General features: G+C 41.7%; 1 protein-coding gene across 4 annotated transcripts in view; it reads right to left on the bottom strand.

Annotated features, from left to right (window-relative positions):
- Positions 1 to 12,249: 12,249 nt before the first annotated feature.
- Positions 12,250 to 18,860, bottom strand: part of SNX24 (sorting nexin 24) — a 139,875-nt gene continuing 133,264 nt past the window's right edge. For 3 of the 4 annotated variants that reach the window (XM_033111090.1, XM_033111087.1, XM_033111089.1), the window contains 2 exons: positions 18,783 to 18,847; positions 12,250 to 13,747 (listed from right to left, as the gene is read on the bottom strand). In XM_033111090.1, the coding sequence (XP_032966981.1) occupies positions 13,680 to 13,747; positions 18,783 to 18,847 (133 nt within the window). In that variant the 3' untranslated portion in view covers positions 12,250 to 13,679. The remainder of the gene's footprint in view (positions 13,748 to 18,782; positions 18,848 to 18,860) is intronic. The other variant, XM_033111088.1, reaches the window with a different exon arrangement.

Here is an 18,860-nt window from a genome sequence, read left to right as displayed (position 1 = left end):
TTGCGGTTTAAAAGGTTAAAAAAAAAATCGCCAAAACCCCAATTACTTTTGCACCAACCTAATAACACAATTGGATAATTTGGAATGGGAATGCATAGAAATGAGGCCCATCCGCATCCCAAGTACTTGAGCTGATTATTCACTACTTTTTACCAAACGAAACCTGTTTAGAAAGTTCCCTTGAGTCCAGTTGTAACTAAAAGGAACTTTTTTTTTTCATTTACATAATAGAGATGAAGAGTCAGGCTGTACTTAAACTGCATGCGGAGGTAAAATCCTGCTGGGGCCTTGTTATAACATACCTGTGCCCGATCTCTGTACACATGGGAGTGGTATCTGTTAGAAAACGGCCTCGTTGCTTCTCCTCCAGGTGCCTTGCAATGAGGGTCAAAAACAGTTCCGTCTCTTGAGCTGTATTCTAAGAAAACTGCTTCAACGAGAGAGGAGGTGAAATGAATATTCTTACTGCTGATGAGGTGTTAATCACTCCCACCTTCTTGGGGAGCAATTAAAAAAAGTTTTTCCAACAAACATGGATTACAGGCCTTTGGTATGGCCGGTACCCGTTCTGAGTTTTGGGGATGCAGCAATGGACAGCAAGAAAGGGGTCTCATGGAGCTGACATTCTAGTATGAAGGCAGAATAAATAAGGTAACCAATGAAAAGGGTGATGAGCGCTGCGAAGAAAATAGACCCGTGTTTGCCGGAGAGGCTGGGAGGCGCATCCTGCTCCCCGGCCAAGGAAGGCCTCCTGAGGGGACATGCGGGGACATGCAAGCTACGGCCTGAAGAAGAAAGAGTAAGCATTGCTCAGATCTGCCACATGGGCCTTCCAGGCAGAGAGAGAAGAGAAAGTATGAGGGTCCCAAGGTGAGAAGGAGTGGGTTCCAGGACAGAATAAGCCAGCACGTGGGAGCCTGAGAGGTCAGAGAAGTAAGGCTGAGACGGGATCATTTTGGGTCTGGGGAGCCAGGGGAGGTTCTTTTATTCACAGTACACTATCTGTTTAAGCTGTGGAGGGGCATGATGTGGTCTGCCCTTGAGAAAGATTATTTTGTCTGCTATGAGGAGAATTTTCATAGAGGGAGCTAACGTACCTATCAAGAAACTCAATTCATATCCTGTGAAGTCCCACTCCTGGGAATTTGCTGTAGCAAGTGATTTCAAATTGTAATGGGCATCATTGTTTTAGTCAGTCCAGCATCCAGTCCCCCACGTTCTGGGATGGCTGCCCATTTTCTTTGAGGAATCACACCATTCCCTCCAGCATTTCTTGTGTTTAGGGTAGGCTGACCCTACGGAATCGTACACACCTGGCCTGGCCAACGCATTCGTTAACTCACTTGATAAATATCTGCTGGGTGCTGGATAGAGCTGCAGCGTTGGACCTCATGGTTCCACGGAAGCAGACGTAATTCACACATACACCACAGGGATATATAGCAGAGCAAAAGGGAGTAGTGAGCCTATGAAAAGGAACAGAGCAGGGAGAGAGGATAGAGAGTGATGAGGTGGTCAGGGAAGTCCCTCAGTGTGGACTGAAGGAAGGGTTCAAGGGGCAGCAGACAGTCCAGTGTGCATCAGCAGGGTGGTGCGGAGTGAGCAGGGAGAGGGAGCAGGGACGTCCTGGGGGCCAACCAGAACATGACATTCCCCCGGTCCCCCCGGTGACTGGCTCAGGGAGAGGCGTTTGACCCCATTCGTGTTGGTGAGCTTCAACTGTGGGACTTCTGCTGGAGATATTAGGAAAGAGCTGCTGTCTTTCATCTGGGAGGATCTAAAGGCGCAGGCCCAAGAAGAAAAGCAGCACAGAGGGAAGCTGGTCCGGGAGACAGAAGGATGGATTCCTGTAGACACCACTGAGCCCCTGAGTCCAGCCATGCCTGAAGCCAGTTTCCACCCGTAGCTTTTTAGCTATGCAAGCTAATACATTTCCTTTTTTGCTTAAGCCAGAGTGAATTGATGTTTTTTTCATGACTTGCAACCTGAAGTCTTTGTCTAATACGAAAATATTGAAAAAGTTTTATGTATAAAAGATGTGAATTGCAGAATAAATTATGATAGCAAAATACTGGAAGCAACTTGACTGTCCCAAAATGGTTATAAAACATACATCCCGTAACAGAGTAGCATGCATTCATTAGGATATGCTACAAAACTTGAGTAGCATGAGAAAATGGTTGTTTTCAAGATAAAAGTAGAAATTCTGTATGCAGCATGCTCTCAATTGTGTAAATACAGACTGATAAAGCAAATGCAACACATGTAAACTGACATAAAGCAAAAGCAAACGGTGGCATTTGTTTTTCAACTTTTACGTGTATGTCGTTGACTTTTTTCAGCCTTCCAATATTTCTCTAGGGTGCATTTCTTTTGAACAATTCGAAAAAGAAAGCATATTTGAAAATTTTAAGGTAACGTGGGAAGCAATTGGAAACAAATGTCTTCTTAGACCTATGAAGTGCCTGGAGGCTTGAATGTCAAAGGGCACCGAAGCCACTGATACCCCCCATGCCCACGGTCTTGTACTTTACACCCGTATGGGCCACCTAGTTTTTTCAGTAGTATGAGCACGACATCTCGCTAGCGACAAATCAAAAAGTGGTTCATTTGCAAAGTGCTGATATTCTGAGACCACTAGCACACAGGTAGTAAAATGCTGGGCTGTCTATTATATCAGATGACCAAACAGCTACCCCCGGGTAAAGGCGTTTTATTTCTCGTACACTGAGGGTCAGGCCTCATACTGAAAACATCAGCAAACTGATGACTTGTAGGGTAGATGACTTGTAGGGTGAATTGATTAGATATTGCTAAATAAATACATTAATTAGTCCCCTCTCTAGTGTGTGTTCCTTCTTTCTACCCCCTCCACCTCCACTCATCATGACATGACTATACACTATTGCTTTACAAAACGTCTCTGCTTTTTGCAAAAGCTTTTGAAATGAACAGTTCACTGTTTTGCCAATTGTGCTGCTAAAAGGACACAGATGTCGGCAAGGGCACGTGTGAAATCGGGGAAATCACACTGGCCACCACCACCATCATGCCCAAATTATTACAATTTCGTCTTGAGTCACTTTAATAAACAGTTTAAACCATTTTGGTATCCTTAGCCATAAGTTGTTAGGCTAAATGCTAATATAGCTCATTTTCTGGATCATTGAATAAGAATTTAGTAACGTTTATTCTTGGGTTAGATGAATTAGAATGACACTTTGAAAATTACTGTCCAGTCCATTTCTGATGAATTCGTAGGTTTTGACAAGAACTCACCAACTACATTTTTTTAGTTCAGCCGTTTTGAGTTACATCGAGACAAAAACATGGGAAGGATTTTATAGCAGGAAAAGGATTTGTTTTTGTTTTTCAACATTCCTATAATTCAGACAGCTGAAGAAATCTTTGATCTGGAAGACTTGGAAATTCAAAGACTCCTCAAGGCACTTTTCTTTTTTCTTTTTTTTAATTAAGAGAGAGTAAAAACAGTATCTGTAATGGAAAATTTTGGTGCTGTTAAGTACATAACAGCTTTTACTTAAGTCTGTAATTCATCTTGTAAATTTAAGATTTTTGGCCAAGCGTTAAGTCTTAGGTGCAATACAACATAACCTATTTGGAGATTTGCTAGTGTTATTGATATTCTAGAGCAATGGAAAAACAACAGGCATTAATGTAGAATCAGAATGACTAGTTACAGGAGTCCTGTCTTTAAAAAAAAAAAAAAGTCCATCCATCTGTCAAATATTGAATCAAAATGCATTACAGAATACACAAATGAAGTTTTAATTCCATCGCTAGTTCCATCAGAATGCTCGGGAATCACAAATTTGGAGGGTTTGGAGAGGAGCAACATGCCAAAATCCCTTCAGCTGCCTATTTCTGACGTTTAACTAGGAGTCATATAAGTTTCCACTAATTTTTCAGAGGATGTGAAGAACTTTCTTCCTGAAGCACACTGGGCTTTGAAAGTGCTATGAAAACCATAGTTGCCGTCTGTCCTAGGTGGTAAATATGTCCTGTTATTTGGATAGGTATCTCAATTTGAAAACTTGAACCTTTTTCTTCCAATCTGGACATTAAAGACAAGTCTGCTTCCTGTGCCTCTTCTGGACCAGCACTGTGACAATACCCCGAGGAAAGGAATAAAGCTGGTCAGCCTGGAGCAGAAAACTCAAGGCTGGATTTAACCCCATCATCCCGGAAGTACAGTTCTCTTACAAAGACCTCGGAACTTTTGATTTGGCCCCAAGCCTTGTACCAGCGGCTCTCTCTGCCTTGCAAGCCTCCCCCACCCCTGCTGCTCCCAGCCATCCTTCAGGACTCAGCACGTGGCCTCCCTCAGCGAGCCTTCACTGGAAACTTCCTCACACCAGTTCTTACTGCTTCCTGGGTGTCTCCCATCTCCTCCTTGGACAGGAATCCTCTAGGTCAAGGATTAGATCTTATTTCTAATCTACCCCTGGACAGTGTTTCACGCCTAACTGCTGCTCAATAATTATGTTTGCAATTCACCAAAAAGAGCGTCTACATTTATACTATGAGATACTTAAAAATCTCTCAGGACTTAATAAAGATGATTAAACATTGACATTTGCCTTTCAACTGTTTCTACACTTTTTCAAAGACTGTTATCTTTCTAAACAATAAACTTTTCCTCTTTATTTTTGGAGTTGAGGTGCGAAGGGCACGATAGAAGTAGAACTGGCAAAACTGAGGTGAGTGGCAAACAGGAAGAGGAAAGGCCCAGGTGACGTGAGGCTTGAGTGAGTGTCTGTGGTGGATGGTAACTGGCTTTGGTGTCCTGCCTTGGTTGTAAGTGTGGCCTGCTGCTGGCAGTTGATAGACGCTCAGCCCTGAGTTGAACAGTTTAGATTTGACCTGAGAAGTGATGGGACACCATTCTCTTTAGTCTTAGATACTGTGGAAGTCATGGCAACCACTTACATTTGAATCCTCTTTGGCGGGATGATTTATGTGGCCTTCCTGGGGCTCAATGAAGAAACTGTGTACGATTACAATGCTTACCACTTGTCAACTCAGTCAGGTAGCAATATGATATGCTTTGACTGCGGTCAGAGTCACAGGTTTGCTTTCGGGGTTTTGCTTTGCTCCTGGCTACAGAGCATGTTCCTGACCTTCATGAGCTGAGCAGGAAGTTCCAGATAATTCAGCACACATCTATTACCACAACGGGAAAAGTCTAGATTAGTTTCCTTCTGCTGGTGGGTCAGTGGCTTCCAATTTCACCTTTAAACAACTGCAGACATAACTAGCAAATGAAGAGTCAAAGTGTCTGAACTGGAGGAGAACAAAGCCCCGAAAGGATTTCTCCCACAACCTGGAGTTCCCTGAAATGAGGGGTCTTGTCTTAGTTCAGGCTGTTACAACAAAACACCACAGCCTGGGTGGCTTATGAACAACACAAATGTATTTCTCACCGTTTTGGAGGCTGAGATCCAAGATGAAGGCACAGGTAGATTTGGGGTCTGGTGAGTACTTTCTTCCTGGTTCACAGACTGCCATTTTCCCACTGTGTCCTGACATGACAGAAGGGGCAAGGAAATTCCCTGCCCTCATGACCTAATCACATCCTTAAGGCCCATCTCCAAATACTATCACATTGGGGATTAGGTTTCAACCTATGAATTTTGGGGGGACACAAACATTCAGTCAATAGCAGGTCCCAACCTCCCATACCCAATGAATGGCACTACCATCCACCCAATTATTCAAGCCAAAAACCCATTCTGGACTTTTCTCCCTTATTTTACCTCCCACCTCCAAGTCCATCAGCAAATCCACTGCTAGCTCTGCAAATGCATCTTGAATATGTCTCATCCTCTCCACTGCTACCACCCTAAACCAGAAGGTCACCTCTCACCCAGATTATTGAAGTGGCCTCCTAACAGTCGCTCTGCTTTCAGGTCCTGCACCCATCCAGTCCATTCTCCATAAGCAGTCAGGGTGATCTTTTAAAGATAAATCAGACCAAGTGTGATAAATCATATATGTTAGCCTAAATTGCATATTATTTGCTGATGCGTGAGAGCCCTTTGGAGGGTTTTCTTTTAAATTCACGTTTTAAAAAATTTCATGCCTACTAAAGAAAAATAAATGAATGTAAAAATAAAATAAATAATTACTTGTCAATTATACGTCAATAAAGCTGGGGGGAAATAAAATTATCAAATCATAGCCCTCCTGTGTAAAACCCATCAGTGGTTTTCCATGGCATGTAGGCTATATGCCAATCTCTTGAGGGCCAGCTCCAGAGGTGAACCCTGTGGGGTCTGGCCCCGAGCCCCTCACTATCCTCCACACTCACCAGGTTTCTTTGGGGACCTTGACTGCAGCTCTGTCCTGATTCAGGGCTTTGGAACCTGCTGATGTCTCTGCAACACCGTCCTTCTTCCCCCACCCTTTGCCCGGATAATTCCTCCAACATCCTTTAGATGTCAACTTCAATGTCACTACCTCCGAGAAGGTTCCTGGTCTGCCCAAATCTTTCCTGCACTTCACACAAGTAAACCCTATTTTTCCTTCATAGCACTTAGACTTTATAATTACAAATTTTGGGGCTATTTATCTATCCAATATCATATTATTCTGTAAGTTCCATGAAGGCAGGATTCTAGTTTCCTCCAATTCAAATTTAGAAAGATACCAAAAATTTACAAAGACACCGTCTTGCCTTCTGGGATAAATTACCATTATAACCAGATTTAAAGGTTCATTTTAAAGAAGACAATTTCTAAGTGTACGTTTCTTATCCTTTACTACATTTTACACATCTCGTTGGCTCTGTTGAGTTGCTGGTAGGTTTGACTGTTGTCTTACAGGTGTCATCAGGCTTCTATAGTAACCATTCTGGCCTGGTTTGTTTTTGTGCCTGTATTGAACGGTTTGTTTGTTTATTTGTTTTTAAGTTTAAACGTTTACATATATGCAACATGAAAATAATTTGAAATGCCCTAGGGTTGTGGGGCATTAATCCTCAAACTTAATCCTGCCTCCGAATTACCTAGAGAGCTTGTCAGGATTCCAGGCCCCTCTCAGGGTATCAGAGTCTGTAAGTCTCGGGCAAGGCCTAAGATTGTATTTCTATGCAGTTCGTGGGTGATACTGACGCTGATGGTCCAGGGTCCAAACTTCAAAAACTACTGCCCCGGGATGTCACACAACCATGGTTTGCAATCACTGAATTAGCTTCTTCATTTGCAAAGAAGGATAGATATATTAGAAATCATTCAAGTGTGTAGTGACCACATTACTACTCTGTATCAAACTGGTAAGCAAACTGTAGAAAATCCCTATTTTCAGAACAATCAGGATATAATGAATCACTGCAGTAATCTGGGAAGATGTCAGCAAATCCAGATTGCAAGGTCATGTGCCTACCCTCTACACATTTATGAAGCCCCTGTTGTGGCAGCACTGAGTGGGTGACAGGCACACAGGCGGCCGGCCATCTCCTCCTTCAGCAGTGGGTCCTGCCATCTACTCTGGCCTGCCCTGGAGAAACAGTGTCAGACGCTGCCCCTGCTTTTGTGAGGGAAGACAGATAGTAAACAAATAAACAAACAGGATGATTTCAGATGGTGCTGATGCAGGAAGTTTGCTATGATACAATAACGGTGCCGAGTGGGAGTTGGGAGATGGGGTGTCCGAGGAGGGGCTCTTTGAGGAGGTGACATTCAGGCTGAGTCCTAAGGGGTGAGAATGACCAGTTTTCTGAAGAGAAGCAAAAGGGCTGGAGGGTGGACCAACCATTGGCAAGTCCTGCGAACCGAAGGGTCAGGATCGCCAGGAAGATAAGTACCAGCAAGAGGAGTGCGAAGGAACTTGGAGAGGGCAGTGGCAATGGAAGCTCCTGGAGGGTTTTGAGCAAGAGAGGGACGTGATCTGATGGACATTTACGAAAGATGGCTCTGGCTCTTGTGTGGAGCATGAACCAGAGTCAACATGGAAGCCGAGAGACCTGGGGGGAGGCTACAGCTGAGAGCAGCAAACTTGGTTTAATCAAGAGAAATGGGAAAGCGCGGAACAATTGTTAATGTGCAGAAAGACTAGCAACGTTGCAGTATTAGTTCTTTCCCACTTGAGTATCCATGGGTGGTTCAAACACGTGCATAAATACAAACAGGTCTGACATGAGGCTGACGGGGAGTGGATTAGCCCGAGCTTTGCGGATGAAGGGTTCAAATCCTGATCCCCTTTGTTAACTGGTGGCCTTGGTCAAGCTATTGTGCTTTTGTCTCACCTTCAATTTTCCTCACTGGAATCATAAGAATACTTACCTCATAAAGATGCTGTGAGGCTTCACTGTGAACAATCTGTGAACAGAATTTCGCCCAGTACCTCTTGGCCCCCAAATTGGTGCGCAATCACTTTAGCTACGTATTAATTATTCACCTCTCTGATCTTCAATTTGTTCTTCAATAAAAGGTCGTAAAACTTTATAAAGTTATAATGGAATAAAGTGTGAAAAGCCCTGGTCCAACAACACGGGGCACCCAGGAGGAGCTCAGGATGCAGGAGGATCTAAATGAACAGAATATCAAAACTGGAGACACTATGACCGATGTCAGGTAATGAAGACAGAAAATGGTTCACGTTTTATAGGGCACTTCTACAATTATACTCCTAGGATATAAAACAAATTTTTTCTCTAGTAAATTGGATGTACTCTGATGGCTTAATATTTCAACGTACCCTCCATCCCCTCCCACAAAAATAGATGCCTTTTCACCCTCAGCAGAATCCCGACTGTCACTATATATCTGCGTGGACAAAAATGTTGCAGGAATTTCAGTTTTAAGTTAAGTGTCTGCTATTTCCCTGGGTTTCCGCTACTGAATTCAAAATCTGTTTTATCAAAGATGAAAACCAAAAGAAAGCCAACCTGAAAATGATTGTTTCTAAGCTAAATAGACTGGAGAAGGTAGCCTTAATCACTGAACTTTATATCCAATGCAGTTAAACAGACCTTCCCACTAAATGGCCAAAAATTCTAGAAAGCAAGGACAATGCCTCTATTCTTTAGGTGACTAACAGTGCCTTAATCCAGTGAGGGAACTCAAGTGCATTTCATTGGATGAGTGGATGAATAAATGCATATATATTCATATAGTGTGTCAAATTAAGAACACTAGTCAAACTTGTTGGTCATCCTTACGGCCATGATCTGAATGTCTGTGCCCCCTCCCCACCTTCAAATGTTGAAACTTACTCCCCAGCGTGATGGTATTTAGAGTTGGGGCCTTTGGAAGGTGGTGAGGGATTAGTGCCTTTATAAAGGCGGCCCCACAAAGATCCCTTGCCCCTTTTGTACCATGTGAGGACAGTGGAAAGAGAGCCCTTCACCAGATACCGAATGTGTCAGTACCTTTATTTTGGACTTCTCAGTCTCCAGGACTGTGAGAAATAAATGTGTGTTGTTTATAAGTCACTCAGTCTATGGCATTTCTGTTACAGCAGCTAGGATGGCCTAAGGCAAGTCTCTCTCTGAGGCCACCTGCAATACCTTGAGAGTTGAATCTATGTTCTCTTGATAGTGGGTTCTGCAGGAGGTATGAAAGTCAATAATGATTAAAGAAGGCAGTTCACAAACCCCCTCCCTCAAATAGTGGTTCCTAACATTGGTGTGTGTCCGAATCAATGGGTAGTTAGTCTTTCTAACTATCCAAGGACAGGCCCCCACCCAATTATTGATTTGAGTTCTAGGTAATTCTGATGCACAGCTCTGGTTCAGAATGATTGTTTTAGAATCCTAGACTTTGCCAAGGACAGGAAAATATTACCTGGGATGTGTGCCAACACTCTTCCTGCACCCTTGGTCACTATCACCAATTAGTGGTCATTACATCCTAACTCACTGAGCCAACACTCATTCAAAATCCTTTTTGTAAAAAAGCTTTCTTATGAAAATTGTGGTAAAATATACATGACATAAACTTTACCATTTTAAACCACTTTTAAGTGCACAGTTCCAATGGCATTAAGTACACTCACACTGTTATGCAACCGTCACCATCATCCAGCTCTGCAACTTTTTCTTCTTCCCCAACTGAAACAAACGGAACACCACTTTCCCATTCCCCCCACCCCCAGCCTCTGGCAACCACCATTCTCCTTCTGCTGACTATTCTAGGGACCTCATATAAGTGGAGTCATACAGCAGTTGTCCTTTTGTGACTGGCTTATTTGACTTAGCAGAATGTCTTCAAGGTTGATCCATGTTGTAGCATGTATCAGGATTTCCTTCCTTTTAAGTCAATAATATTCTATTGTGTGTATACACCACATTTTGTTTATCTATTCATTCATCGATGGACACCTGGGTTGCTTCCACCTCTTGTCTATTCTGAATAATGCTGCCAAGAACTTGGGTGTACAAATATGTTTGAGTCCCTGCTTTCATTTCTTTTGGATATGTGTCCAGAAGTGGAATTGCTAGATCATAGGGTAATTTTGTTTAATTTATTGAATATCTGCTATAGCATTTTCCACAGAAGCTGCAACATTTTGCACTCCCACCAGCCATGTATAAGGGTTTGAATGTATCCACTCGTTGCCAACTTATTTTCTATTTTTTTTTTTGTTTTTTTGATAGTTGCCACTCTAATGGGTGTATCAGAATCCTTAATAGAGTACTTCAGGCAGCCATTATCAATAGATCAAAGGTGAGAAGACAAAAACTATTTGCTATTTCTAAACTGAGATCCTGAGATTTCTACACTTTTCAAAGCGAAATGACTAGAGGACTTACCAGGCAGCGAATGTTTGGTGTTATTGGGGTTGTATACATGGCTCACTGTTTGAAATGGGACAGGGGAGTTAGAAAGGACACCAGGAGAAAGAAAGGAACCCAGGGCTGCCAGTATATAAAATGGCCAGGCGAGGGAGGTGAGACCTGAGGGAGGCTCTGCATAAAATAGCACCAGGAGCCAAGATGAGATCAGTCTCAGGCAAGTCTCCACATCCAAGAACTAGGGGGTTGGAGGAGTGAGAGCTGTCCCCACATCCTGGCTTAAGTGGTAATGGGATTTCTTTCACTTATTCTGTTTTCTTCCCTTTACTCTTTACTTCTCTATTGCCTATGAATCCATGCTTTGAAACATCTATGTTTTGTAAAAAAGGGGAAAAAGGAACGTTATTTGCTTGCATGTGGATGAAATCTCTCTGGAAGTAAACTAAGTACAGTGGTTGCCTGTGGGAGGGGAATTGGGAATATAGGAGACAGGGTGGGAGATTTTTCTTTCTGATATATCCTTTTATTAAATTTTCAACTCTGGAAATATATTCCATCATCTTACCAATGTGCATTCCTGAGCTTGAGAGACCAAGTTCCATCTCCTTCCCAGACTCCCTTGAAGCTGCGGATTGAGAATAAGTTTCTGACAATTGGACTTTCATGGGATATGGAGTGGAAGATGGAAGTGGGTGAATACCACCTTCCTGCTGCTTTGGGCTGTGATTGCTGGCAAGCATGGCCATGGGTGTTGAAAGTCAATTATGGAGTCGGTCATGGCACTGGTCACTCTGTCCCAGTGCCCAGTCACGAGCTTCCTGGGCACTCAGTTACTTCCTGATCCTAAGTGCTGATCCTGGATTGCAGCTACAGTGGTAATTTTCACCTTAGTAGCTCCAGTAGCAGCCTCCTGACTTCCTGAATTCCTGCTTAAGGCAGAAGCTGTACCTCCCCTGGCACGTGGGTCCTGGAGGTTGCTGGGATGTTCTGGAAGTCATTCCTGGACACCCACCAGGAGCTCACTCCCCTCATCCTTCGAAAGATTCTGTACGTACTCAGTTTCTTATTATTCCACTCTCCTTAAAACACCTACTGTGGTTTCTATTTCCTGTAATGGAATTGAAATGGAATATAAAATTATATATCAAACATTTACATAAAAATATGAATGTCATCACTAAGATAAAAAAATAATTATCAAAAAAACATTTTTTGAGTAGTGTGCCACCAAAGATTCTTGGTCTTTTTTTTTAAAATTCTTACTATTTTGGTGAATCCTAACTATTTAATGAGGATATTGGCTTCATAGATGAGGTAATTAACACTCACCTGGTCAGATTAGAAATAAATGTCTGTGTGAATCTGTGAGAAGTTGTATGTGTATGTGTGTGTGTGTGTGTGTGTGTGTGTGTGTGTGTGTGTAAAGAGACAAGACACAATTTGTGTTTCCAATAAAATCTTAGGAGCTGAAGACAATTCAAATATTTCTTGTTCTCTGTTTTTATTTAACTCAAAATAGCTAATAACAAAAAACATTAAAAAAATATCTTCAACACTTGACTATTCAGTTATTTTTGGTTGATGACACTTGATTTAGTTCTAGTTTCCAACATGTAGTAACACATCTATCATAAATACATCTCTGAAAGTTTGTAGCCGGCTTTAAACTTGTATAATTATATCCTAATCAAATAACATGATTCAGTAATTAGTTTTGAATCTAATTCTCCCACAGAAGCTTATTAAAACTAATAACCATAAATAGGCTACCTATTAATTAGTTTTCAATGAAATGCCCAAATACAGCACATACATACAGGTTGCATATATATATATATGCTTGTATCCTCTACTACTAAAAATATGAATGTAAAATGTACAGTGGAGTCATACCATAAACACATTTAACTTACATTAATTCAACATGAGGTCCGTGAAAAGGAAACAATAAGGAAAACTAACAGTGGCAATACCACCTATTCAATGAATGGACGCCCTTGAGTAAACCAAGTTGAGTGTTGACAATGTCAGTGCACGTTCTGTCTCTGAGAGGGCAGCATCTTCAGGGGTAAGTGTGATTCTAGTGTTTGAAGTATGTGTTTTTTTTAATACAAAATAGCCCCTAAACAAATCCCAACAGCTTCAATTGGTCTTCAACCAAAGAAACAGTCATTTCTTCCAACGCTGGAGGAAAAACTGGCTGTGGTAGATGGACAGATTTCCAACATAGAGCCTTTCTACAGGGCTTTCAAGGACAATCTTCATACCCCATTGTATCTCATGTACCGACATTAGACGCTAACCCCTGGGTATGATGCAACTCCACTATAATGTAAATTAAAATGCCATGATTTAAAAAGTGCCCAAATATTGCCAGCATAATTTAATTTCCAGTTTAGTTCCTTCCTCACATTTAGCAGTGTGTGTTTCTGGAACACACTCCTGGTGCCAGCACTTCAGAATATATCTATCACTGGCTGAGAAAAAAATCTCATAATGAAAAGATTAGTGTGTCATGAACTCTGAACAAAAAAAAGCTACCAAAGTTGATCAGTCTCGGTATGATTCAGGATAAGATTTTCAATTAGCCAGTGATGCGAGTGAAGGCGAGAGTCCCTTGTTTTGTCACACGCGGTGCTCCCCGGGATCCTTCTGTAGTCTCCTTTTCGTGGGTTTCTAAATTGGCAGCTACGTTCTACTTCTTAAACACTTGGCCTTAACCTCAGCACCGCCCTGGTTCAGTTTCTATTTTTAAAAGCACCATTCTAATGGAAATGTCCCTGCCCTGAATTAAGCTGGGACTGTGAATTTTACCACTAGCTAGAGCTGTTATGTCATAGAGTTTAGGTTAATTTGGTAGCTATCGATTTCCTTGACTGCAACTTTGAGACTTGCTTCAGCTTCTTCTGGCCATGGAGGATTTCTACCTGGGCTGTAGATGAGGGTAAAATATCCCACGGAGAACTCCTTCAATAACCACATTTGGAAAATCTGAAAAACAAAAGGAAAAGTGCATTTCTTCTGTGCATCAGTGAAATAGCATCGCATTTTGCAGAATGTAACAAGGGTGACTTAGGAACCTGCATCGCTATGCAGTTTGCCCTGGTTTCGAAGGAGCTATCCGTCATGCTGCTCCAGCTGGAAGCCACTTGAGTGTACCACCGGGTGCTGCAGGAATGCACAGCCAGATTTGTAGCTTATTGATTTAAGGGATGTTCTACTAGTTAATGCTGCTAGGTCCCAGCTCTTTATCTGAATGTTTTCTCACAAGGAAGATGGATTACACCAGCAATTCAATTTCTAACAAAATCTCAATATACTTGAAGGAATTCCAAGATTTCTACTGGGAATACTTTGCTGCAGTTTTTCCATTGTGGTTTACAGCACAGCGTTTCGTCCAAGTGGTCTTGAGAGTGCTTGTTCTATTACAGCAGCTTCCGGACAGCCTTTAAGACAGGGGCCTGTCTTCCTAACATAAAAGAGCAAATTTCCGACAAAAGCCATCCTGTCACATTTGAAAAATCAGCTTCATGTTTATAGGAGATACAAAGAAAACCCAGAGCTGTAGGGTATGTTGTACCACGTTCCAGTTATCAGGGCAGGTAAAATGTGAGTGTGTAACTGGAACAGGGGAACCAATCTTCACATGGCTCAGGAGTTTATTTTCTAAACTTGAATCTGCAAATAATTATGTCCAAGATTTATGCGAAAGCCAACCACTTGAAATAAATATAGTTATTATAAGGAAATTAAGTGGTTTGGTACTTTAGGACCGAAAAAAAAAAAAGTCCATTTATTTATCCAACCTGTCTAGAGTACCTACCACGTAAAACCACTTACAAGGGGAGTGGATCTCATCAGGGAGGCAGGAAGGCTCTTGGAGACGAAGATTAAGAAGAGAGACCTAACCAGGTGGAAAGTCTGCGAAGGTGGCAGCCTGGAGGGTTCAAAGACCTAACTAGGAGCAAGACACCTGTGAGGTGCCTGAGGGCAGGGGGCCAATTCAAGCCTGGTAAGAACAGACAGGATTTCTAGCTTTATCTGAAAAGCAATGAGAAGCTATGGAAGGATTTTAAGCAGAGTAAGACAGAACTGAATTGTGTTTTGAAAGGATGGCTCTGGCAGCCATTCAGAGAGTAGACTGGAGCAAGTTCAAAGTGGTGATGGATTCGATGTAACTGGTGAAAGACTTCATAATAGTACCTACCTAATAGGTTGTTGTAAAAAGCGATGAATGAAACAAAGTGCTTGGACCTGAGTTTGGCACGTGGTAAGTACCAGCTACTATTACGTAGCAAGTACCAGCTAATCACTAGGAACATAAGTAAATTACATGCTAGTCAGGAAGACAAGCAAATGAATAAACAAAATGTTTTAAAAATATCTCCAATACATGAGTATTCAGTTACTTTGGTTGATGACACTTGATTTCGTAGTTTTGCTTTTATCCAACATGAATGCATAACACATATCTTTAGAAGTTTACAATAGGACTGACGCCTGTATATGTATTTAGATCCCAATCAAAACTAACAATTTAGTTAATTCTTAATGTATTGAGTTACTGATGTTAAATGTATTGAATTCGTTCTAAATGTATTGAAACCAATAGCCATAAATGAACCTGCTGATTAATTTCCAATAAAATGCCCAAATAGGACATGTTACATACATTAGCATATACGCATTTATCCTTTGCCACCCCAAATATAAGTCTATTGGAAGGTTAGTGAAATTACATCATAAGCATATTTAGCTTAAGTGGATTCAAATAAGTTCAGCAAAAAAGGAAAAAAAACGTTAATTATTGGGTAATTCTGTAGTACTGCAATAGGTCAAGCAGTGGTTTAAGGGCAAAGAAAAAAATAAAGCAGGGCTTGGGGTTAGAGAGTGACAAGGAAGGGCAGGTGAGGGGGGACCTTGTGCAGAGGGGCCATTTGAATGATGTGGCATAGCAGCCAGCTGTGAGTGTGTCTGAGCAAAGGGCATTCCTGGCAGAGGGAACAGTACATACATACGTACCAGGCCCTGTATTCAAGTGCTGAGCATATGGCAGATACTAGAGATTTAGAGGGTGAACAAAACAGAAAGACAAAAGGGAACAAAGTTTGTGATCATTGATACAAAGGAAACAAATATAGTCCTCTGACAAAAGTGAATGGAGTACAGGTATTTTATAACAAGGTCCATCAATTAGTGACCAATGAGGAGATAATCAGAGGTCTTCTTTTTTTCCCCCCCGACTATTTCACTCCTCTAAACTGTGGATTTCGGCTTCATCATACATATGATTTAATACAATGTCCATTATTGCTTGAATTCCTCAGAAAATGGCCCTTGCCTTGGTTTCCCATTGATGCGGAGGAATGTGATTTCAGATAGGTTTTGGGGTTATTTTGGTTGGTTTTCATTTATTTTATAAACATTTATTATGAACCTTTAAAAAAAAAGGGCATGGCGTGTAAGGGCTCGTGGAGGCTCCTTGAGAGAAGAGTAGGCGGAGGCTCTTGGAAGTCGCACGTGAGAGATGAGAGAACCAGTGATGTATGGGGACAGAAAGAGTGTTCAAGGAGAAAGAAACAGCAAGTGCCCTGAGGGAGAAAGGAGTTCAGCTCATGTGAGGCCCAGAAAGAAGTCCAGTGAGGCTAGAGCAGAGTGTGGGAGGGGTCTCAGGAGGAACGTGAGCCAGGACGAGACCACCGAGGGCCTTGGAACATAGTGACAGTGTGGAGCTGCCAGAGAAAGTTGGGATGGAAATGCAATCTTGTGACTCAGCTGTCTACACAAGGTAATCAAGGCCACCACCAAGGAGGAGATTATTCAAAAGAAAGTGTCATCAGAAAAGGGGAGGGTCTATGACAGCCTTCAGGTAAGCTGCCAGAGATTGGAAGAGAAGTGGGAAAGCCAAGGGGAGACGGTGCCGGAGGAGGAGAAAGGGGTCAACAGTGGCTAAAACTGATGAGAGAGAAGTAAGACGAGGACTGAAAAATGTCCATAGAGTTTAGCCACATTGCAATCGCTGGGGACCTTGGCAGTAGTTGTTTTGAATTTCCCAGAAAAATCAAAACAAAGGACAAAAAGCCTAGACTAAGAGAATAGTATTTGATTATTATATTAGCATTTTATAAGAGGATGATGTTCAATTGTTAGAACTTTAAAGACAGACACTCCTCTGGTTTTGTGACGGTCAGTATATCTGTGAAGGTATTTCCATATTCATAGCCATATCCTCTGCAAGAGTAACCTCAACATTTGGTCAAGCGGCATAAGAACACAAACATGTGATGCAAACACAATTTACCTTTAAATTAAATGCTAAAGATTTACAAGGATAAATCACTAGTATAATACTTTTAGGACAACGGGAATCTGATTTATGAAATTGGGGTGGCCAAAATTCCCAGAAAATAGATCTGGTGACTGGCCCTGCCATACTTGGTTCCACTCTGTCCATTAAAACGGTGAATTTCATTTACTCTCAAACAAGAGACCCCTTTTTGCGCAAGTCATTCATCCACACCGACATTCTACCCATGACACATACTTCTTACTTTTTCTAACTCCAGACATTTGCTTCTGATGTCCTTTCCCAGAAAGTTCTTCCTGTTCTGTGTTGTCAAGCCAGGTGCATAGCACACTGTGTTTAATCAGCTAGATGAACTGGATTTAAGGTCATACAATATCTTCCCTCTTCCATAAAACATCTTGGCTAGTCTAGTCTGCAGTGATCATTTCGCTCTCTAAACTTCTTGAGTAATTTCAGGCAAATGTACGAAATATCTCAGTATAAACAATACCATGGAAAACGTACTTGTGGAACCATTTTATAACGATAACAAAAATACTTTATAAAACATTGCCCATTTAATCTACACTAGGTTACATTGTGAATATTTATTAAACATAACATTTTGTTAACATAACTGATATAACATGCATATTTGTTAACCATGGGAAGCAAATGCTAAAAGAAAGGCAATGATTCCTATGAAGCCATATTCTTATACAGCAAAAGCAGCTCTCTCTGGTCAGGGTGCTAGGAACGGCCCCTCAAGAGAGCAGGGCTGCACGCTGCCGAGCCTTCTTTAAACTGACAGCTAAGTGGGTGATCTGAGTACACGTACCCCTGCTACACACAACAGTCGCCTCTCTCTCTTGCTAGGAATAAGGTTTTACTATCAGAAGGTAGGAATGGTTTCAATCGGTCATTTATTGCTGTTTAGTTGCTAGGCTATTATATTTAGTTACTCTCAGAAACAAAGGCTGAAAAGTCATTATATGCAAAGAGCACAGAAGGAGAAATTAGGCAACAAGGGGTCCACCCATCAGCCAGGTAAGCCTGGGCAAGGCAGGGGCGTCCTTGAGCCCTTATTCCATTAGCCTATGATGAGACCTGCCCTGCCTATTTCATATGGTTGTTAAGGAAATTCAATGAGATAATGTCCGAGATGTACTCAAGAATAGCTGCATAACAAAGCTTTGAGAGGTACTCCGAGTAATTTAAATTTCTTGGCACAAAGAAAGGACTCAGGCTAAAATACTGATTACATTTATACTTAAATTGTTCATTAGACTTAAATATACAACTGTAAAAATATACATCCAGCCATCAAAGATGCTGTAATCTCAATGGAAACAGAGGTACACAAGCAACGTATATACACAGCTCTCGGGAAGAAGCGTTTCTGAAAAGGGCGGGAGCCTTGGATTCAAATCTTAGCATCTGGATAAAAAAAAGTAGAGTCCAAAATTATACTACCCCCAAAATTACAGGCATCAATTCCTTTCTCCCTTATCATTCTAATTCAAAATAGCCTGGTAAGAGAGAAAGAAAAATTATATTTCCTCCTGAAAGGCCTGCCCCAATTAAAATTCTGAATGTCTCTTACACCAAGAGCACTGGTTTATTGGCAGATTATTAAGCCCCGGGCCAATGTCACTCTGTTAGACCTGTATTAAAAACGTGGTTTATGTGGTGCAGGGTCAGATCAGTAAAGAGCTGTTAGCAGATGACAGGTTTGATTACCGCTGGCTGCAGGCAAGACGTATGGATCCCTGAGGAACAGCAGCACTGGCTGGTGGGAGAGTTTGCTGGAAAGGTCAA

This window comes from Rhinolophus ferrumequinum, chromosome 7, assembly GCF_004115265.2.
Source record: "Rhinolophus ferrumequinum isolate MPI-CBG mRhiFer1 chromosome 7, mRhiFer1_v1.p, whole genome shotgun sequence".
NCBI classification, from domain to species: domain Eukaryota; kingdom Metazoa; phylum Chordata; class Mammalia; order Chiroptera; family Rhinolophidae; genus Rhinolophus; species Rhinolophus ferrumequinum.
Note: the sequence above shows the minus strand (reverse complement) of the source record. Positions and strands in the feature narration are given on the sequence as shown.